This window comes from Suricata suricatta, chromosome 11, assembly GCF_006229205.1.
Source record: "Suricata suricatta isolate VVHF042 chromosome 11, meerkat_22Aug2017_6uvM2_HiC, whole genome shotgun sequence".
Taxonomy (NCBI): Eukaryota; Metazoa; Chordata; class Mammalia; order Carnivora; family Herpestidae; genus Suricata; species Suricata suricatta.
The window spans coordinates 11,152,025-11,166,435 of record NC_043710.1 but is presented as its reverse complement, the minus strand read 5'-3'; the positions used below and the strand labels follow the sequence as shown (position 1 = coordinate 11,166,435).

Below are 14,411 nucleotides of genomic sequence, written 5' to 3'. Positions count from 1 at the left end.
GGAGGAAGCGGAGGAGGACCGGCGCGCGGGGCCCGGGAGGCAGGCGGCCCGGAGCCGCCGCGGCCCGGGGCTCGCCATGCTCCTGGCCTCGGCGGTGGTGGTCTGGGAATGGCTGAACGAGCACGGCCGCTGGCGTCCCTACAGCCCGGCCGTGAGCCACCACATCGAGGCGGTGGTCCGCGCCGGCCCCCGCGCCGGGGGCAGCGTGGTGCTGGGCCAGGTGGACAGCCGTCTCGCGCCCTACATCATCGACCTGCAGTCCATGAACCAGTTCCGCCAGGATACCGGTGAGCCGGCGCCCCTGCCCCGCCCGCGCCCACCTCCCCTCCCTGCCCTGGGATCTCCCGTCTCCAGCGCCCACCGGGACCCACCCAGTCCGCAACTCCGTGCGGCGTGTCACCAGGAGGTGGTCGTGGAGGGGGCGCTTTGCTCCCCGCCATGCTCTTAAGATTGTCCCCGCAATAAACGTCCATGCAAGTAGTATCCGTGTTCTGCTTGTGCAAATCGAGCTACAACCGAGCCCCTAGGAATCCCTCCCCATTTTGCGCCCCCCCCCTTTAATCGTTTGGTGGCCCCAAATCCTCCGAGGTAGAAATTCCAGGGCCGGCCCAGCCCACAAGCAATCCCAGCCTCCGGGAAAGGCTTCCTGCTCTCATCCTCACACCGTGGCTGACCCTGCTTTGCCTCAGGCACCCTCAGAGCCGCCACCTGTTCCCCTCGTCACCCACCTTACTGCCCCAGCCCTTTCTGTGTGGGATGCCTTCCTGCAGCTGGGTCCTCGGGGGGTGGGGACTGGGGGAGGGAAGAAGGGAGTCCCTGCAGGCGGTCGCTGTGGTCTGGCTGGGGCAGGGCGGGCGTCCTGGGAGGATAGCCTGGAGCTGCTGGGGGATTCCAGGACATGAGACACTTGGGATGCTGCTGCATTGGCCAGTAGCGCCTGTGCACTCCAAGTGCTTGAAGCAACAGGCCAGAGCAGATGGAAAGAGGAGGGGAGGGCCCGGGCTCCGGAATGCCTGGCAGGGAAGCCGCTCCCTTTGTCCGCGTAGGAGGAGGTGGATTCCTAAGGAGAAAGGGTCCCCAAGCTTCCTCCTGAAACTCTGACACTCTGGTCTCCCAGAGCACTAAACCCCTATCTTTTTCAGGGGAATCAAGCGGCCACTGTGGCCACCACAATCCCATTTCCCTCCTGAGCACCCTTTCCAGGTCAGAGCGAAGAACAGAGACCCTTCCGGGAGAGGAGTTCAGGGTGGCTGGTCACTGGCAGGAGGGGCAGGACCCAGCTGCTTGTCTTTGCTCAGCTCTGGGTGTCTCCGCTTAACTGAGGACCTGAAGACAAGTCTGCATCCTCTCCAGTAGTCTATTCTTGGGGGGAGGAGGGGTTTCTGGAATTCTGGCCCGGCTTTCCGGAGAGTGTGACCCAGGAGCCTGGAGAAGCAGTGTGGTGAGGAGGGGCTAGAGAGGATGGGGAGGGGGGGTGAGGGGAGTCCCAGAGGATCCGAGAACAGCTGCTTGAGCCGGGCATCCCAGCCTCCTTGGAAAGCCCCCACATCCTGTGTGCTAATTAGGATTGTCATGGGAAAGGAGCCTCTTTCCACCCAAGTGAGCGTCCCCATCGTCAGTCCTCACTCCCAACAGCTTCTTTGCCAGGGACTTTGCAGACATTGGCCAACTGAGTAAAGCCTTCTGGGGAAAGGACTTCAGAAGTGTTAGCGTCTGGAGGGCTTGCTTAAACCCGCTGGTGGGAAAGGCAGAGGGGTGGGGCTGAGCGGACTGGGAGGGAGGAGGGAATGAGGAGGAATGTTAGGAGATTGAGAAAGAGGATTAAGTGTGGCCAAGGGGAGGGAGAGATGTAATTGGGCAATTGGGGTAAAGGTTGTGGAAGGGAGAGTGGAGGCAGCAGATTGCTGGGGGGCGGGGCGGGCGGGGGAGAGTGTGCTGAGCCCTGGAAGTGGGACACCTGACCCGGAATTCCATTCCTGCTCAGAAAAAACAGGCAGGTGTTAGCTCTGTTTCAGACTAAATCTCTGCAGCACATTGAGAGACCCGCTGGTGACATGCTTGTCTCAGCCCCTGTCCCACATTTGGATAGGGGTGAAGTTTAGTCAGCGTTCAGGAGTATCTTAAGAGGGGAATGAAAAGCCCCTTCTACCATCAGATGCGAAATTATGGAGAAAACTGGGTTGAGGGACGGTCGGTAGCCGCGTCCCGCCAGGTCTGGCCACCTGCCTCTCTGAAGACAGGCTGTCCGTGGCCCGGTGCTCAGCAGGTCAGTCTGAGGCTGGGGCTTCTCAGATTTTAGACCAGAGTCAGAAGGGCTAGTAGCCCGGATCATTTTAAAGACTTCCCAGGGGTGTTTTACATTCTTGTCTGTCTTAGAGGCTCACATGACTCAGACTGCTTCTAATGGTCAGTGGGTGACTGGTCCTGCCGTTTTCCTCCCGGGTGCCGGGCCCTGTGCCGGCTGCCGAAGGCACTGGGCTGAATTCCCAGGAATGCGGGGCTGTCAAGAAGCTTGTCAAAGCAGAATAGAATCTGGGCTTCTGGGCTTGGAGCCCCCTCCTCTCCCTTCTCCGCCAACAGACATGCTGCTCCTCTCAATATAGCTCATTGATGAGGCCATGACAGGGGAGGAACTTTATACCGCGGGTGCCCAGGCAACCTCAGCCAAGCCCTGGCAATGTTTAATGAAATTACGCGCCACCCCCAAGCCACAGTTTGAAGCTGGGAACCAGAAACATCCCCAGAAACAAAGAAGAGCTGGAAGTCCCCCTGCCTAGAGGCTGAGTAGTCCTCTCTCTCTCTCTCTCTCTCTCTCTCTCTCTCTCTCTCTAGCCTCCTCTATGTGGGGACATTTCCTGACATAGGAGCTTTGTTTTTTTTCACAAGTGGCCTGGCCTGCTACAAGTGAGGCCTCAGACTCTCAACTCCCCACCCCCACCCCTCCCTGGGCTCCAGCCTCACCCACCCTGTCTCCAGGGAGATGGCTGGGAGGGTACAGAGACCCTCTGCAGCCTTTGTTTGCTCCGGGCCCATCCTCCCCACACCACCTCTGGGTTCCAGCTTCTTTGCACTCCTGCTGGTCCCTGGCCAGCTAGTGTTTCGGGCTAGGAAATCTGGAAGAAGGGAGGAAAGGGTGCGAGGCAGAGGCCACGGTCTTGGCTGCTTCCTGAGCCTTGCTTGGATCCTGTCCTTGTACGGTCATTTGCCTTGATGGGGCTCACCTTTTCTGTCACAGGGCAGTGACTGGAGTGCAGTCTGTCCTTCAGCATCCCTGTCCCTTGTATCTTCCAGTACACCTGATCGCCACCACCTCCAGGGCTCCAGCAGCAGGACGTGGGGAGCCCTGGGCTATGAGTGGGGAGACCTGACTCATCCCAGCCTCACTGGCTTCCCGTGTGACCTTGAGCAAGTTCCTTAGCAGCTCAGGCCCCCTATTTTCTCTGTAGAATGAAGAGCAGCCTTGAGAGTTCCCTGGCTCCTTTCTTGTCGTCATTTCGATGGGCAGGTGAATGGGTTTGGCCCCTGCACCTGTGAGGATGCTGCCTAGAGGAAGCCTGTGTGAGGGGCGTCCTTCCCAGCTCAAGAGTTTTCTCTGCAACTTTTGCCTTTCCTCCATCTTTAATATGGTGAGAAAGGTCAGAGGGAGAGAGAGCAAATGTTTTGACAGATGCTGATTCCTAGGTCCCTGCAATACCCTCTGCCCTGTGTGAGTGCAGATGACCCCACGATCTATTGTTACAGTATGGGGGCTGCCCCAGGCCCCTTGCACACACAGTCTTGTTTAAAGATTTGTTTTATCCTCACAGCGATCTTAGGAACGACCTATTGTCCCCATTTTATAGGAAAGGAAGCCATTTGGAAGAGCCTAAGTTGCTCAAAGTTTTACGGCTTTGACAGAGCTGAGATTCCAAATCAAGTATCCCACACTCTGCTCTGTCATCGGTCACACTTCTGGAGCACCTGCTTTGTGCAGATGCTGTTCCAGGCATGGGGGACGTAGCAAATGACGAAACGTCCAGGGCTTTGCTGTCACAGGACATTCTAGTGGGGCTGAGGGGCGCTTTGGAGAGTTTTCTGACACAGCGATGTACAGATGTGGGTAAAGTGTCCTAGAGCCTGGCTCATGCCAGGCTGGCTGGCTCATGGCGTTTCTCCCATTTCCCAGGAACCAAAACATCTCTGGTGCTTTGGAATGCAAGTGTCTGAGTTGCCAGGAAAAACTGATTTTCTTTCTCTTTCTCCCCACTAGGTTTATGAACATTCTTTATTCCTATCCTGTTAGCGGCCTTTTCTTCGGGTCACTGCCCCCAAGGACCAAATAGATTTCTCAGATCCTCTAGTTCATGGTCCTGACTGCAGAGGAGGCCAGGACTAGCACATTCCAGATAGAGTGGACTCTGAAAAGAATCAGAGGAGTGAAACCCCATGATGACATTCTTTTGTGCCATGGCTTTGGTTCTGACGTCTGCCTTCTATCTCTAACCAGCCTGCTGGGGCTGAGCTGAACTCAGCGTGTCTGTCCCTCCAAACACTGGCTCTTCCTCTTGATAACCCTCTGCCAGCAACTGGTGTCCCCATTGGACCCCTTGCCCACGGTCATGACCTCAAGATTCTTTGCCTCCGTCAAGAGTCTTGTTCTGTCCAATGTGTAAGGCAGCATGGACCATGTGACCCAGCTGTTGAAGTTAGTGTGCGTGATGAAAATCCTGGACGGGTGTTCGCATCCGGATTCCCAGGCCCAGGCCCTGGAGATGCTGATGATTCCTCATAGCAACCTGTGGGTACTCTGAAAGGTGTTAAGTACCCCCAGGAGATTCTGAGGCAGGTGATTCTGGAAACTGTCTTGGAAAGCATTGAATTCAGCTACTCCCGGTCACCTCCTACCCACATCTTCCCTTTAGGTTCCTCCAATCTGTCACCTCCTTTTCATTTCCACTGCCCAGACCCTCATTACTTCTCACTTGGAACTCATTAACAGAGCAACTCTGGTCTTGTCACTTCTCCGCGTCACAAACTTCACCTGCTCCTCATTACCTACAAATAAAACCTTCACAGCCTGGCGTTCCAGACTGCCTACGCCTTGGCTCTAACATAACTTTCCAGCTTTATCTTCCTCGCTGCCTTACATCTTCCTCTATTCCTGACAAACAGATGTCCCTTTTAGTCTCCTGCACCCCCTTAGAGTTCTCTGACTCCCCCTCCCCCGACTATTCACAGAGTCCCTTCTACTGAAATGCCCTCCTTTGCCATTTTTGCCTATTGAAATTCTCCCTCTCATTCAAGCCTCCTGGTGCTGTCAGCCATTTCTTGAAATGTCCTCTGAACCATCATTATGTTCTTTTTTCAGTCAGTATTAATGGAGCTCCTAGGAGATGTCAGGCACCATGGATAAAACCATGAGCAAACACCCGGATGCCCACTCTTGTGCCATTTGGGAGTTCGGTGAGGAGAGACAGACATTCACCAAATCAATCACACCAATAAATGTGTAACTGCCCATCATGACAAATGCTGCAAAAAAATAAAATTAAATTAAATTAAATTAAATTAAAATAAAATAAAAGATAGGAAAGAGAATCTGATCTGGTCAGGGCAGCCCAGAGAAGTTCCCTGGAGGAAATGAGCTAAAATTGGAACTATGGGCAGGAAAGAGGATGCCAGGGTGTCTTGGGGGAGGGGCCAGCACTGTGAAAAGACCCAGAGAGGAGAAGCACAGCAGTAGGGAGAGGCTGGAAGAGGCAGAAGTGTAAGCAGACTGTCTTAGGGTGTGTGGCGGCCACAGAGATGGTGGAAAGGGTCAGGTTCAGACCTAAGGAGAGGTCACGGAAGGGATTTAAGCACAGGGGGGACGTGGGCAGATTTTCTGGGCCCGCATGCATTTCGTTGTCCCCCTTCCTGTGGCGTATTCTGCCTCCCAGTCATTCACACCCTTGTCTAGCTGTGGATTGTAAGCCCTTTGAGTAGTGCCCGCATAACTCGTGGCAGCAGGTGGGGACCAGGCAATACGTAATAAATGATGAAGAGTCGAAGTAGCCAGAAGTCTTCCATCCATCACAGCACGGATGTGGAGTCCTCCTGACGTGATGGCCGACACCGCCTGGGACACTAGGGCGCAGAGCTCGAGGGTGGCGGCTCTGTCTCCCAGGAAAAACGCCGAGACCCTGGTACACGCAGGGTCTGGGCAGGTGGGGGCAGATCTGTACCCAGACCTCTTGAGGGCCTGGCCACGCTGGGAGAGCACTCCAGGAGCTGGATGGCAAATGGCACAGGACCCAAATGAGGACAGTCTCAATGGCTAAAAATGGCAAAGGAGGGCATTTCGGTGCAGGGGACCTGGTGAATAGTAGGGGAGGGGGTCAGAGACCTGTGAGGGAGCACAGGAGGATAAAAGGCCATCTGTCTGCTAGGAGTTCAGGAGAACACGAGCATGGGGGGGGGGGGGGAAGGACATAAACCGGGAAGGGTGTGTGAGAGCCACAGTGAGCTTCCAGAACTTCTGGGACAGTTCTCCAGCATCTCTGGGATGATACCACTGTTGTTAAAAAAAAAAAAAAAAGCCTCTTAAGCATATTTGTGAGAATCAGACACATACGTGCATTGCCTCTGCTCTGCTGGGGAGAAGATAAAATAGGGTCGTTTAAGCTCTCAAAACTTCATCTCTTCATTTCTAAAAGGTGTTTCATAGGATTGCCGTGAAGATCATATGGAATGGGATAGGGGCTTTCTAAATAAGAAAGATTGTATAGGGAGTTATGTATAAACTCCTCTCTCTCTCTCTCTCTCTCTCTCTCTCTCTCTCTCTCACACACACACACACACACACACACACACACACACACTCACTCCACACATCCTCTGAACTAAACTTACCATGACCTCTCCATCCCGCTTAGATATATAATAGAAAATAAATTACAATGATAATCAACCAACTTTTATTGAGCTCTTGGCATGGGGCAGGTGCTATTTCAGCCCTTTCTAGTCAGTCCTTCCTTTAATCCTCAAATCCGCCCTTTGAAGTCACTCCCCAGGACCCAAGCATAGGAGGAAACTGAGGCTCAGTCACACAGCTGAATGGGACAGAGCCTGTGCTCTTTCTCCCCCAGTGACCTGGCTCCTTAGGAAGGAAATGGAGGCAAACCGGGAACTCCTGCCCACCCGCCTTCTTCCTCCTCTCTTCCTCCCATCCCACTCCCCCTCTCCAGGTCCCCCAACAGTGTCCTAGTCCTGAATAGCAGATTGTTTTCCGCTTCTCCCTCCCGCCTCTGAATGTTGATGTTTTGGGTCATTAAGGGGCTTGGAGATGGGGTGGGGGGCGGGTTGTGACCCTGGAAAAGGACTGAATAGCCATTGTTCCTTTTCTTCCCCCCTTGAATGGAATTCTGTCCCGGTCTTGGTGTCTCCCTCTGGGCTGGAGGAGGGGATGGGTCAGAGGCCTGCCAAGGGGAGCCTTTTCCCACCACTTTGATGGAGAGGGCTTAAGCTGACAGATGCGAGATCCAGGCACCCTTGGAGCCCCCCCAGGTCCCCTCACCCTGCCTTGACCCAGGCATCTTCAGCCTGGATGTTGATACCCATGAAATGAGGCTTGATTGGGCCTGAGTCTGAATTCAGTCTTAGGGTGGGTCCGGGAGAAAGAGGCAACAGTTACAGACTTCGTTTTCCTTCGAGTCCCTTTGAACCTGCAGGTTCATTTCTTCTGTGCTGTTTGCCGCAATAATCCTGGCCTCTCCCTGCTCGCCCTTCCCCCAGTGAGACTGAAAATTAAGACAATCCCATGTTTAGGATGGCTGGAGCTTTTTGGAAGAAAAATATTAGAGAAATAGAAAATTATCTTGATCATGATTACTGTTTTGATAGAAGATTTAATGCTCAAAAGCGTAAGAGTTCTCACAACCTGATTTTCTATTTTCGTTTTTACTGCCCCCATAAAGGGGCAGAGAAGGAGCCCTAACTCCACTGCTGGGCTGCCTTCCTGGGGCCTCGTGTTCTTCCTCTGCTCTCTAGCCTGTCTCGACCGTTTGTTCTTTTCCGCATAGCCCTCCAGATAGGGGAGAAGCAACAGGCTATTTCTGGGCACCTACTATGTGTTACAGGCTTCATGGGCCTTAGTGCAAATTGCAGGGTCTGGAAGAGATCCAGGACTGGGCATCCATATTCCATACTTGCTGGATGAATAAGCGGATCACATTTTATTTTCACAAAACCTCTGCAAAGGAGTCCTTGTTTCTCAGGGGAGAAAAGGGTGTTGGGGAGTTCTACATAAACTGGGAAGTGAATACATTTGGCTGCAGACCAAGGTCTCCCACCGCAATGGTGCAGGTGCTCTTTCTGGTACCCCACGCTGACCTCCCACGTCTCACGCTGTCACGCAGTGCTCCCACCCCACCTCGAAGCTGATACCTCAACAGCCAGGCCAGGGCCCGCCCGGACTAACCCAATCCAGTTTCCTTCCCTGATGACCCCGACCCTGTCCTCTGTCCCACTCTGGCAGGGACGCTGCGCCCAGTTCGCCGCAACTACTACGACCCGTCCTCGGCTCCCGGGAAGGGCGTGGTGTGGGAGTGGGAGAATGACAACGGCTCTTGGACGCCCTACGACATGGAAGTGGGCATCACCATCCAGCACGCCTATGAGAAGCAGCATCCCTGGATCGACCTCACCTCGGTCGGCTTCAGCTACGTCATCGACTTCAGCACCATGGGCCAGATCAACCGGCAGACGCAGCGCCAACGCCGTGTGCGCCGGCGCCTGGATCTCGTCTACCCCATGGTCACGGGCGCACTGCCCAAGGCCCAGTCCTGGCCCGCCAGCCCCGCGACGGCCACCTCGCCCGCGGCCCCGCCCTGCTCCTGCCCACAGTGCGTCCTGGTGATGAGCGTCAAGGCAGCCGTGGCCACTGGGGGGAGCGCCGGGCCGCTGCAGCCCCCCGCGGCCCGCAAGAACGTGCCCCCATCTGGAGCGGTCAGGCTGCCCCCTGCACCAGGCCCCGTGGCCAAGCCTCTGGACAGCACCATCCGAGGCCCGGTGAAGCCTGTCCAGTCACAGGTGATCCGGCGACAGGCGTCCACCGCGCCGGCAGGGGTGACCGTGGGCTCTCCAGCCAGTCCCTCCGGAGCCAACGGCAAGACGGGAAGGGTGGCCCTGGCCACCTTAAATCGGACCAACCTGCAGCGACTGGCCATCGCCCAGTCCCGGGTGCTGATCGCCTCTGGGTAGGTACTTCAATGCCTCTGAGCGTTTACTGATAAGGGGCACAGGACCCAACTGATCTGGGCCAGAGATGAAAGAGGGGCTGCCAGGACTTAAGTCCCTGTAACCTTTTGTCCTGACCCTCTGGCCGCAGGTGGAAGGCAGCATGGTGTGGTGGGTGCGGGTGCGCTTGGCCTTTGGGGACCACGTTTTTGGCTTCTAAGTCTTCTAATGGAGACTCTCAGTAGCTATGTGATTGGGAACACATCCCTAACATCCAAGAAGCCTAACTTTCTCCTCCATAAATGCCTTGGGTAATCCCCACGTTAGGGTCACCCCTGAGGGTTAAAGGTTATACACACCATGTCCTAATAGGCAGTGTTAAATGAGCTCCCTCCCATCTGGGTCTAGGTTGGGGGCTTTATCACCTCATTTAATCCTTACAGCAACTCTTTGTTGTGTTTTTTTAATAATTTGTCTTAACATTTATTCATTTTTGAGAGACAGAGAGACAGAGCATGAGCGGGGGAGGGACAGAGAGAGAGGGAGACACAGAATCTGAAGCAGGCTCCAGGCTCTGAGCTGTCAGCACAGAACCCACTGCGGGGCTCCAACTCACGGGACCGTGAGGTCTTGACCTGAGCTGGAGTCAGAAGCTCAATCGACTAAGCCACCCGGGCACCCCAGTTATAGCACCTCTTTGAAGGGGGCATTTGGATGCCCCCATTTTACCCTCGAGGAAATCAGAGGTTCTCTCACTCAAGGGCAGAGAGCTAACCATTGGCTGAGACCAAAATTCAAACTTGAGGAAGTCTGACACCAGAGCCGGACTCTTCTCTGACTCTGCTGTCCTGTTTCTCTGTCAAGTGCATACCACAATCCCCAGCATACAGTAGGTGCCAAATGAGGTTTAGCCCCTTTCCTCTGGTCTCGCTGCACACTGCAGGGGTAACTCCAGATTGGAACTAAGAGCCCATACTTAGTGGGCCCTTACTATGTGTGCCAGGCACCTGCTGTGCCTTGTTCTTCCCGTGACAGCCCGGTGGTGGTGTCGCTTCTGTGATTACCACTTTTTATGATCTTCTTTCTCTCCCTAATCATCCAGTGGGGAAGGCCCAGGTCCATGCGGTACCCACAGCCTTTGCCTGCCAGCCCCCAATCTCTGGTGAAATTGGCCTCTCACATCGGCCCAATTGTCCTTTCCTCCAGAGGGGCCTTGCCTTGCCTGTGACTATCCGAGAGGTTTGGCGTGAGGTTATGCACCTGAGCGGGAAATTCAGGCTGCCCAGAGGAGGCCATCTGCGCACAGAGGCTCAGCGCTGGGAGGCAAGAGGAGGCGAGTGTATTGTGGAGAGAGAGGCGAGGCCTTCCCTCCGGCCTCTGCCGCTAAGCTGAGCCAGAGTCTCTGCAAGGTCCGGTTTCCTCCTGTGTGCGATGGGGGTCATCACGCTTGCCTTGCCTGCCCCGTGGAGTGCCTGTGGGAACCTCCACTAAGGGAGAATTTACCAGATGCCCTGCCGGTATTCTCTCATTCCCTGACCCGGTGTACCCGGTGTCAAGCTTGGGCCTCCGGCTCAGAATTCACTTCCCAAGGAGGGCCACACGGCTCATGTGTCACAGAGTGGGGGTTGGGGCCCAGGGTTTCGTCCTCTAGTCCTCTGCCCTTTTGGCTAAAGCTCAGCTCCTTGCTCTATGTGAAGGCAATTCATAAATGGTCAAGTGCAAGTCAGATGTGTGGGATTTTCACATGACTTCTGAGCTGGCAGAGTATTTGGTAGAGGGGAATGGGCACCTAAACCACACCACTGCTCGGTTTCTCCCCAAGGTCACACAGCAGTATCCTGTGGCCTCTGACAGGCTTCCAGGATAACTACTTGTGTGGCAGAGGGAGGCTCCTATAGCTGGCGAGAAACCCAGCCTCCAGCACCTGGTGGCCCCGGGCTGCAACCCACGTTCCTTCCAGTGCAACGCAGGGCAAGGTTTGCACCCTCTGTCTTCAGCTTGCTCATCTGTAAAATGGGGCGAGTTATAGCACCTTCCTTATCAGGGCTGTCACGAGGATTAAATGCAACGCTCAGTGTGTGAATTTCGCCCAGCGCTTGGCAAATAGTACGAGTTTGGTCAGTATTAGTTGCTATTATTATTGTCATGATGAATGTGTGTCCATGGAATGTATGCTGTGTAGTTGTTGAACTGAAGTCAAAGCTGGGCAGCCTCTAACAGACCACCTCGTTTCTGGCGCCCTTGGCAAAAACCAAGTGACCTCGTGCCACAATTGAGGGAAAGGACCCCCGATCACTTTAAGGAAGCCTGCAGCTCTTTATCTCTGCTCTACTCCCCCTGCCTGCTAGTGGAATTGGAGCGAGAGAATTGGGTGGAGGTCTGGGCAGTGCCATTTTTCAAAAGGCCTTTAGAAACCCGCTTTTTTCTCCACTGTTTTCCTGCGGGGGGAGGCCTTCTATCTTCCAGCCCCTTCCTTTTTCACCTCCTACAGCACCCTCACCCCCACCCCCATTTTCTCTTACAGTCTTTCTTGACCATTTAATGAGCGTGCTTATTCCCTTTGTCTGGCACTGCCGTCCACCTTCTGTCGTGGAATGGCCCCTTCCCCTCCTCTCCCCGTCCGTGAGCTCTTGAAGCAACTTTCCCACGGAAAAGGGGAAGACCAGAGAGGGCGGGAGAGGTGGGTCCAAGAGAAGGGCTTGAGAGGGAACAAAAGACCCTGTGAATTATTCAGAGACGCAAGCAGGGGGTTTCTAAAGAGAAAAGAGAGGGGCTGTGTAGTGGGGGGCGGGGGGCCCCCCTGTGGCCCTCTCCTCCAGTCTCTGTCTCCAGCGAGACTTCAGTTGCTGGAGAGACAAGACCATTGTCCCATAGGAGGCTTCCTGGGTCGGCTCACAACTCCAGAAAAGCCCACTGTTTCTCACCACGGTATCTGCTGAGCTTTCCTCCTGCCATCAGCCCCCTTCTCCTGCCACCTTGCCAGCTCTTGTCTTTTCTTAGTTTTATATTTGAGGCACAGAAATGGAAACTGAGAACAGCCCAACAGAATGGGGCGGGGGTGTCTTCCGATGGCTAGGCCAGCCAGCGTTGGCTGAGCTGAGCTGCCTGGAGGATGTGAGAGGCATGCCAGTGTTTGGGCTGCTGATTTCTGGAAGGAGGGCTCAGGCGTGTACAGCAGGGGAGGGGGATTGCGGGGGCAGGGGGCGGGGTGGCAGGCAGCAGGGTGTGTGACCGGTGGGGACTCCATGGGCCGCCCCACCACTTTCATTGTAACCAGTCACCTAATCGGCCCTCCTGAGTTGTTGTTAAGGCAAGAATCTTCTGCACTGCCCGGGGCTCGATGTCCTCAAGAATCAGAAAGTCGGCCTCTTCTGGCAGGAAAAGACTTTATCAAGCCCAACTTCCTCTTAAAGTTGAGAAACAAAAATGTAAACAACTCCCAATTTGCATAGGGCTTGCCTGTTTATAGAGTATTTGACCTAGATCCTGAATCCTCACAGGGACCCCATGGACAGAGACTAGGGTGGCCCTGTCATGGATGTGGTAACTTGGACGTGGTCACTGAAGTGCAGGGAGGCCATGTGTCTCTCCCACAGGCACAAGGCCAGTGCCAAGCTGGGCTGGAGGGCAGGTCTCCTGACCCCTCTGCAAGCCTACCTCCACTGTATCCCTCTGTATTTCGTAAGCAGATCTCCTCCTCTTCAAGTCCACTGCCACCATCCGGAGCCTACTGATGAGTTTTGCCTTCCCTGGCATGGCCCCTCCCATGGTATTCCCCAGAGTGCTGGGTCCTCATATGGACCCTCCCTCTCTTCAGACCTGACCCCTTCCCTGGGTCCGTGGGCTGCCCAGGGGGTGTGCTCTGGGGATTGGACTCTTTCCTGGGTATCTAGTTTGGGTGTGGAAACCTGCCAGTCCAGTTTGTGGGAACAAAGGTGGCTTTTGTCACCCAGATCATAGCTACTTACCTCCTGGTTGGGCGGGAGGGGCTTGGAGCTGGAAGGAGGGTGGGAAGGCAGGTGCAGGCCTGGACTGTGAGTGTTGCCCCCTGGTGGGGAGTCAGGGAACAAGCACAGGCTGCCAGACCCTTCGCTCCTTTTCCAGACCAGCGCTGGGGAGGCCAGTCAGCCCCCGCAGAGGACACAGGGCCTAGGTGGCTGCTTTGCTCTTAAGCACTGGGACAGAGGATCTTCAAGAAGTCCATGTCCCCGGAACCTGCTAACTCCAAACCCTCACAGGTTCACGGAGAGGACATTGAGGCTCAGAAAAGTTGAAGCAGGTTGTGAGGCATTCCTGGCAGGTTTGGGGCCCCAGTCTGGTTTTCCTGACTCCAGTCCACCACGCCATGCCTGGCCCTGGGGGGCAGGCCACTGAGTCCAGAAGCAAGGCTGGGCCTCTTTTCTCAGCCAACCTTCCTTTGTGTTGAATTCAGCTTTCCCCTCCCCCCATCCGGGTTTGATTATCCCGGGGGTGGAAAGTAGACTTTGGTGGCCTGTTGAGACACAAACACTCCCACATCTGTTCTCTCACATCCTTCCCACAGCCCTGGTGCACATGTCATCATCCAGGGGAAGGGACAGGCCCCCGGAAGACTCAGCATAGCCGGGAAGCACCCATCCCTGTGGGCATGTGGGGGACAGGCAGACTCTCTGCTCAGCCTTGAGGCCCCATTTTAGCCCCTCTCCTCTCTTAGTCCTAGATTCATTCCACATGCTCTTCGTTCCCCATGTCCTGCCTGCCACGTGGGGTGACAGAAGGGTCCCACAGACACAAAAGCCCAGCAGTGGGCTCTGGAGCAGATTTTCTGGGTTTGAGTCCTTAGCTGTGTGACCTCCATCGGGTTTGCTCAACCTCTCTGTGCCTCAACCTCCTTGCCCATTAAAATGGGGCTAATGATAACAGCACCTCCTGTAGAGGTCGTTGGAAGTCTTAGATGGATTTATGCCTCGTGAGCAGTTAGAACCGTGCCTGGTACCAGGTGGGCGCCCTGCAGGTTCACAATCTCCCCACGTGGATCCAGGACCATGGGCTGCCTTGATCGCCAGCCTGTCCCCAGGATCACCGGCGTGTCCCGAGGCTCTAACTAAGCGTCCAACATGAAGTAGGGCTCCACATGAATGAGCACAGAAAGAGGGAATAAACACTGTAAAGAAACAACTGAACACGCCCCTTCCCCTCTCTTATTCCCGAGGGGATCTGCTGGCTGCTCCGGCTCT

General features: G+C 55.1%; 1 protein-coding gene across 2 annotated transcripts in view; it reads left to right on the top strand.

The window, feature by feature from the left end:
* DTX4 (deltex E3 ubiquitin ligase 4) overlaps positions 1-14,411 on the top strand; it is a 36,327-nt gene that overhangs the window by 275 nt on the left and 21,641 nt on the right. The window contains exons 2-3 of one of the 2 annotated variants that reach the window (XM_029914691.1): positions 145-287; positions 8,495-9,215. In XM_029914691.1, the coding sequence (XP_029770551.1) occupies positions 145-287; positions 8,495-9,215 (864 nt within the window). Of the gene's footprint in view, positions 1-6; positions 288-8,494; positions 9,216-14,411 lie in introns of those variants that run through there. The other variant, XM_029914690.1, reaches the window with a different exon arrangement.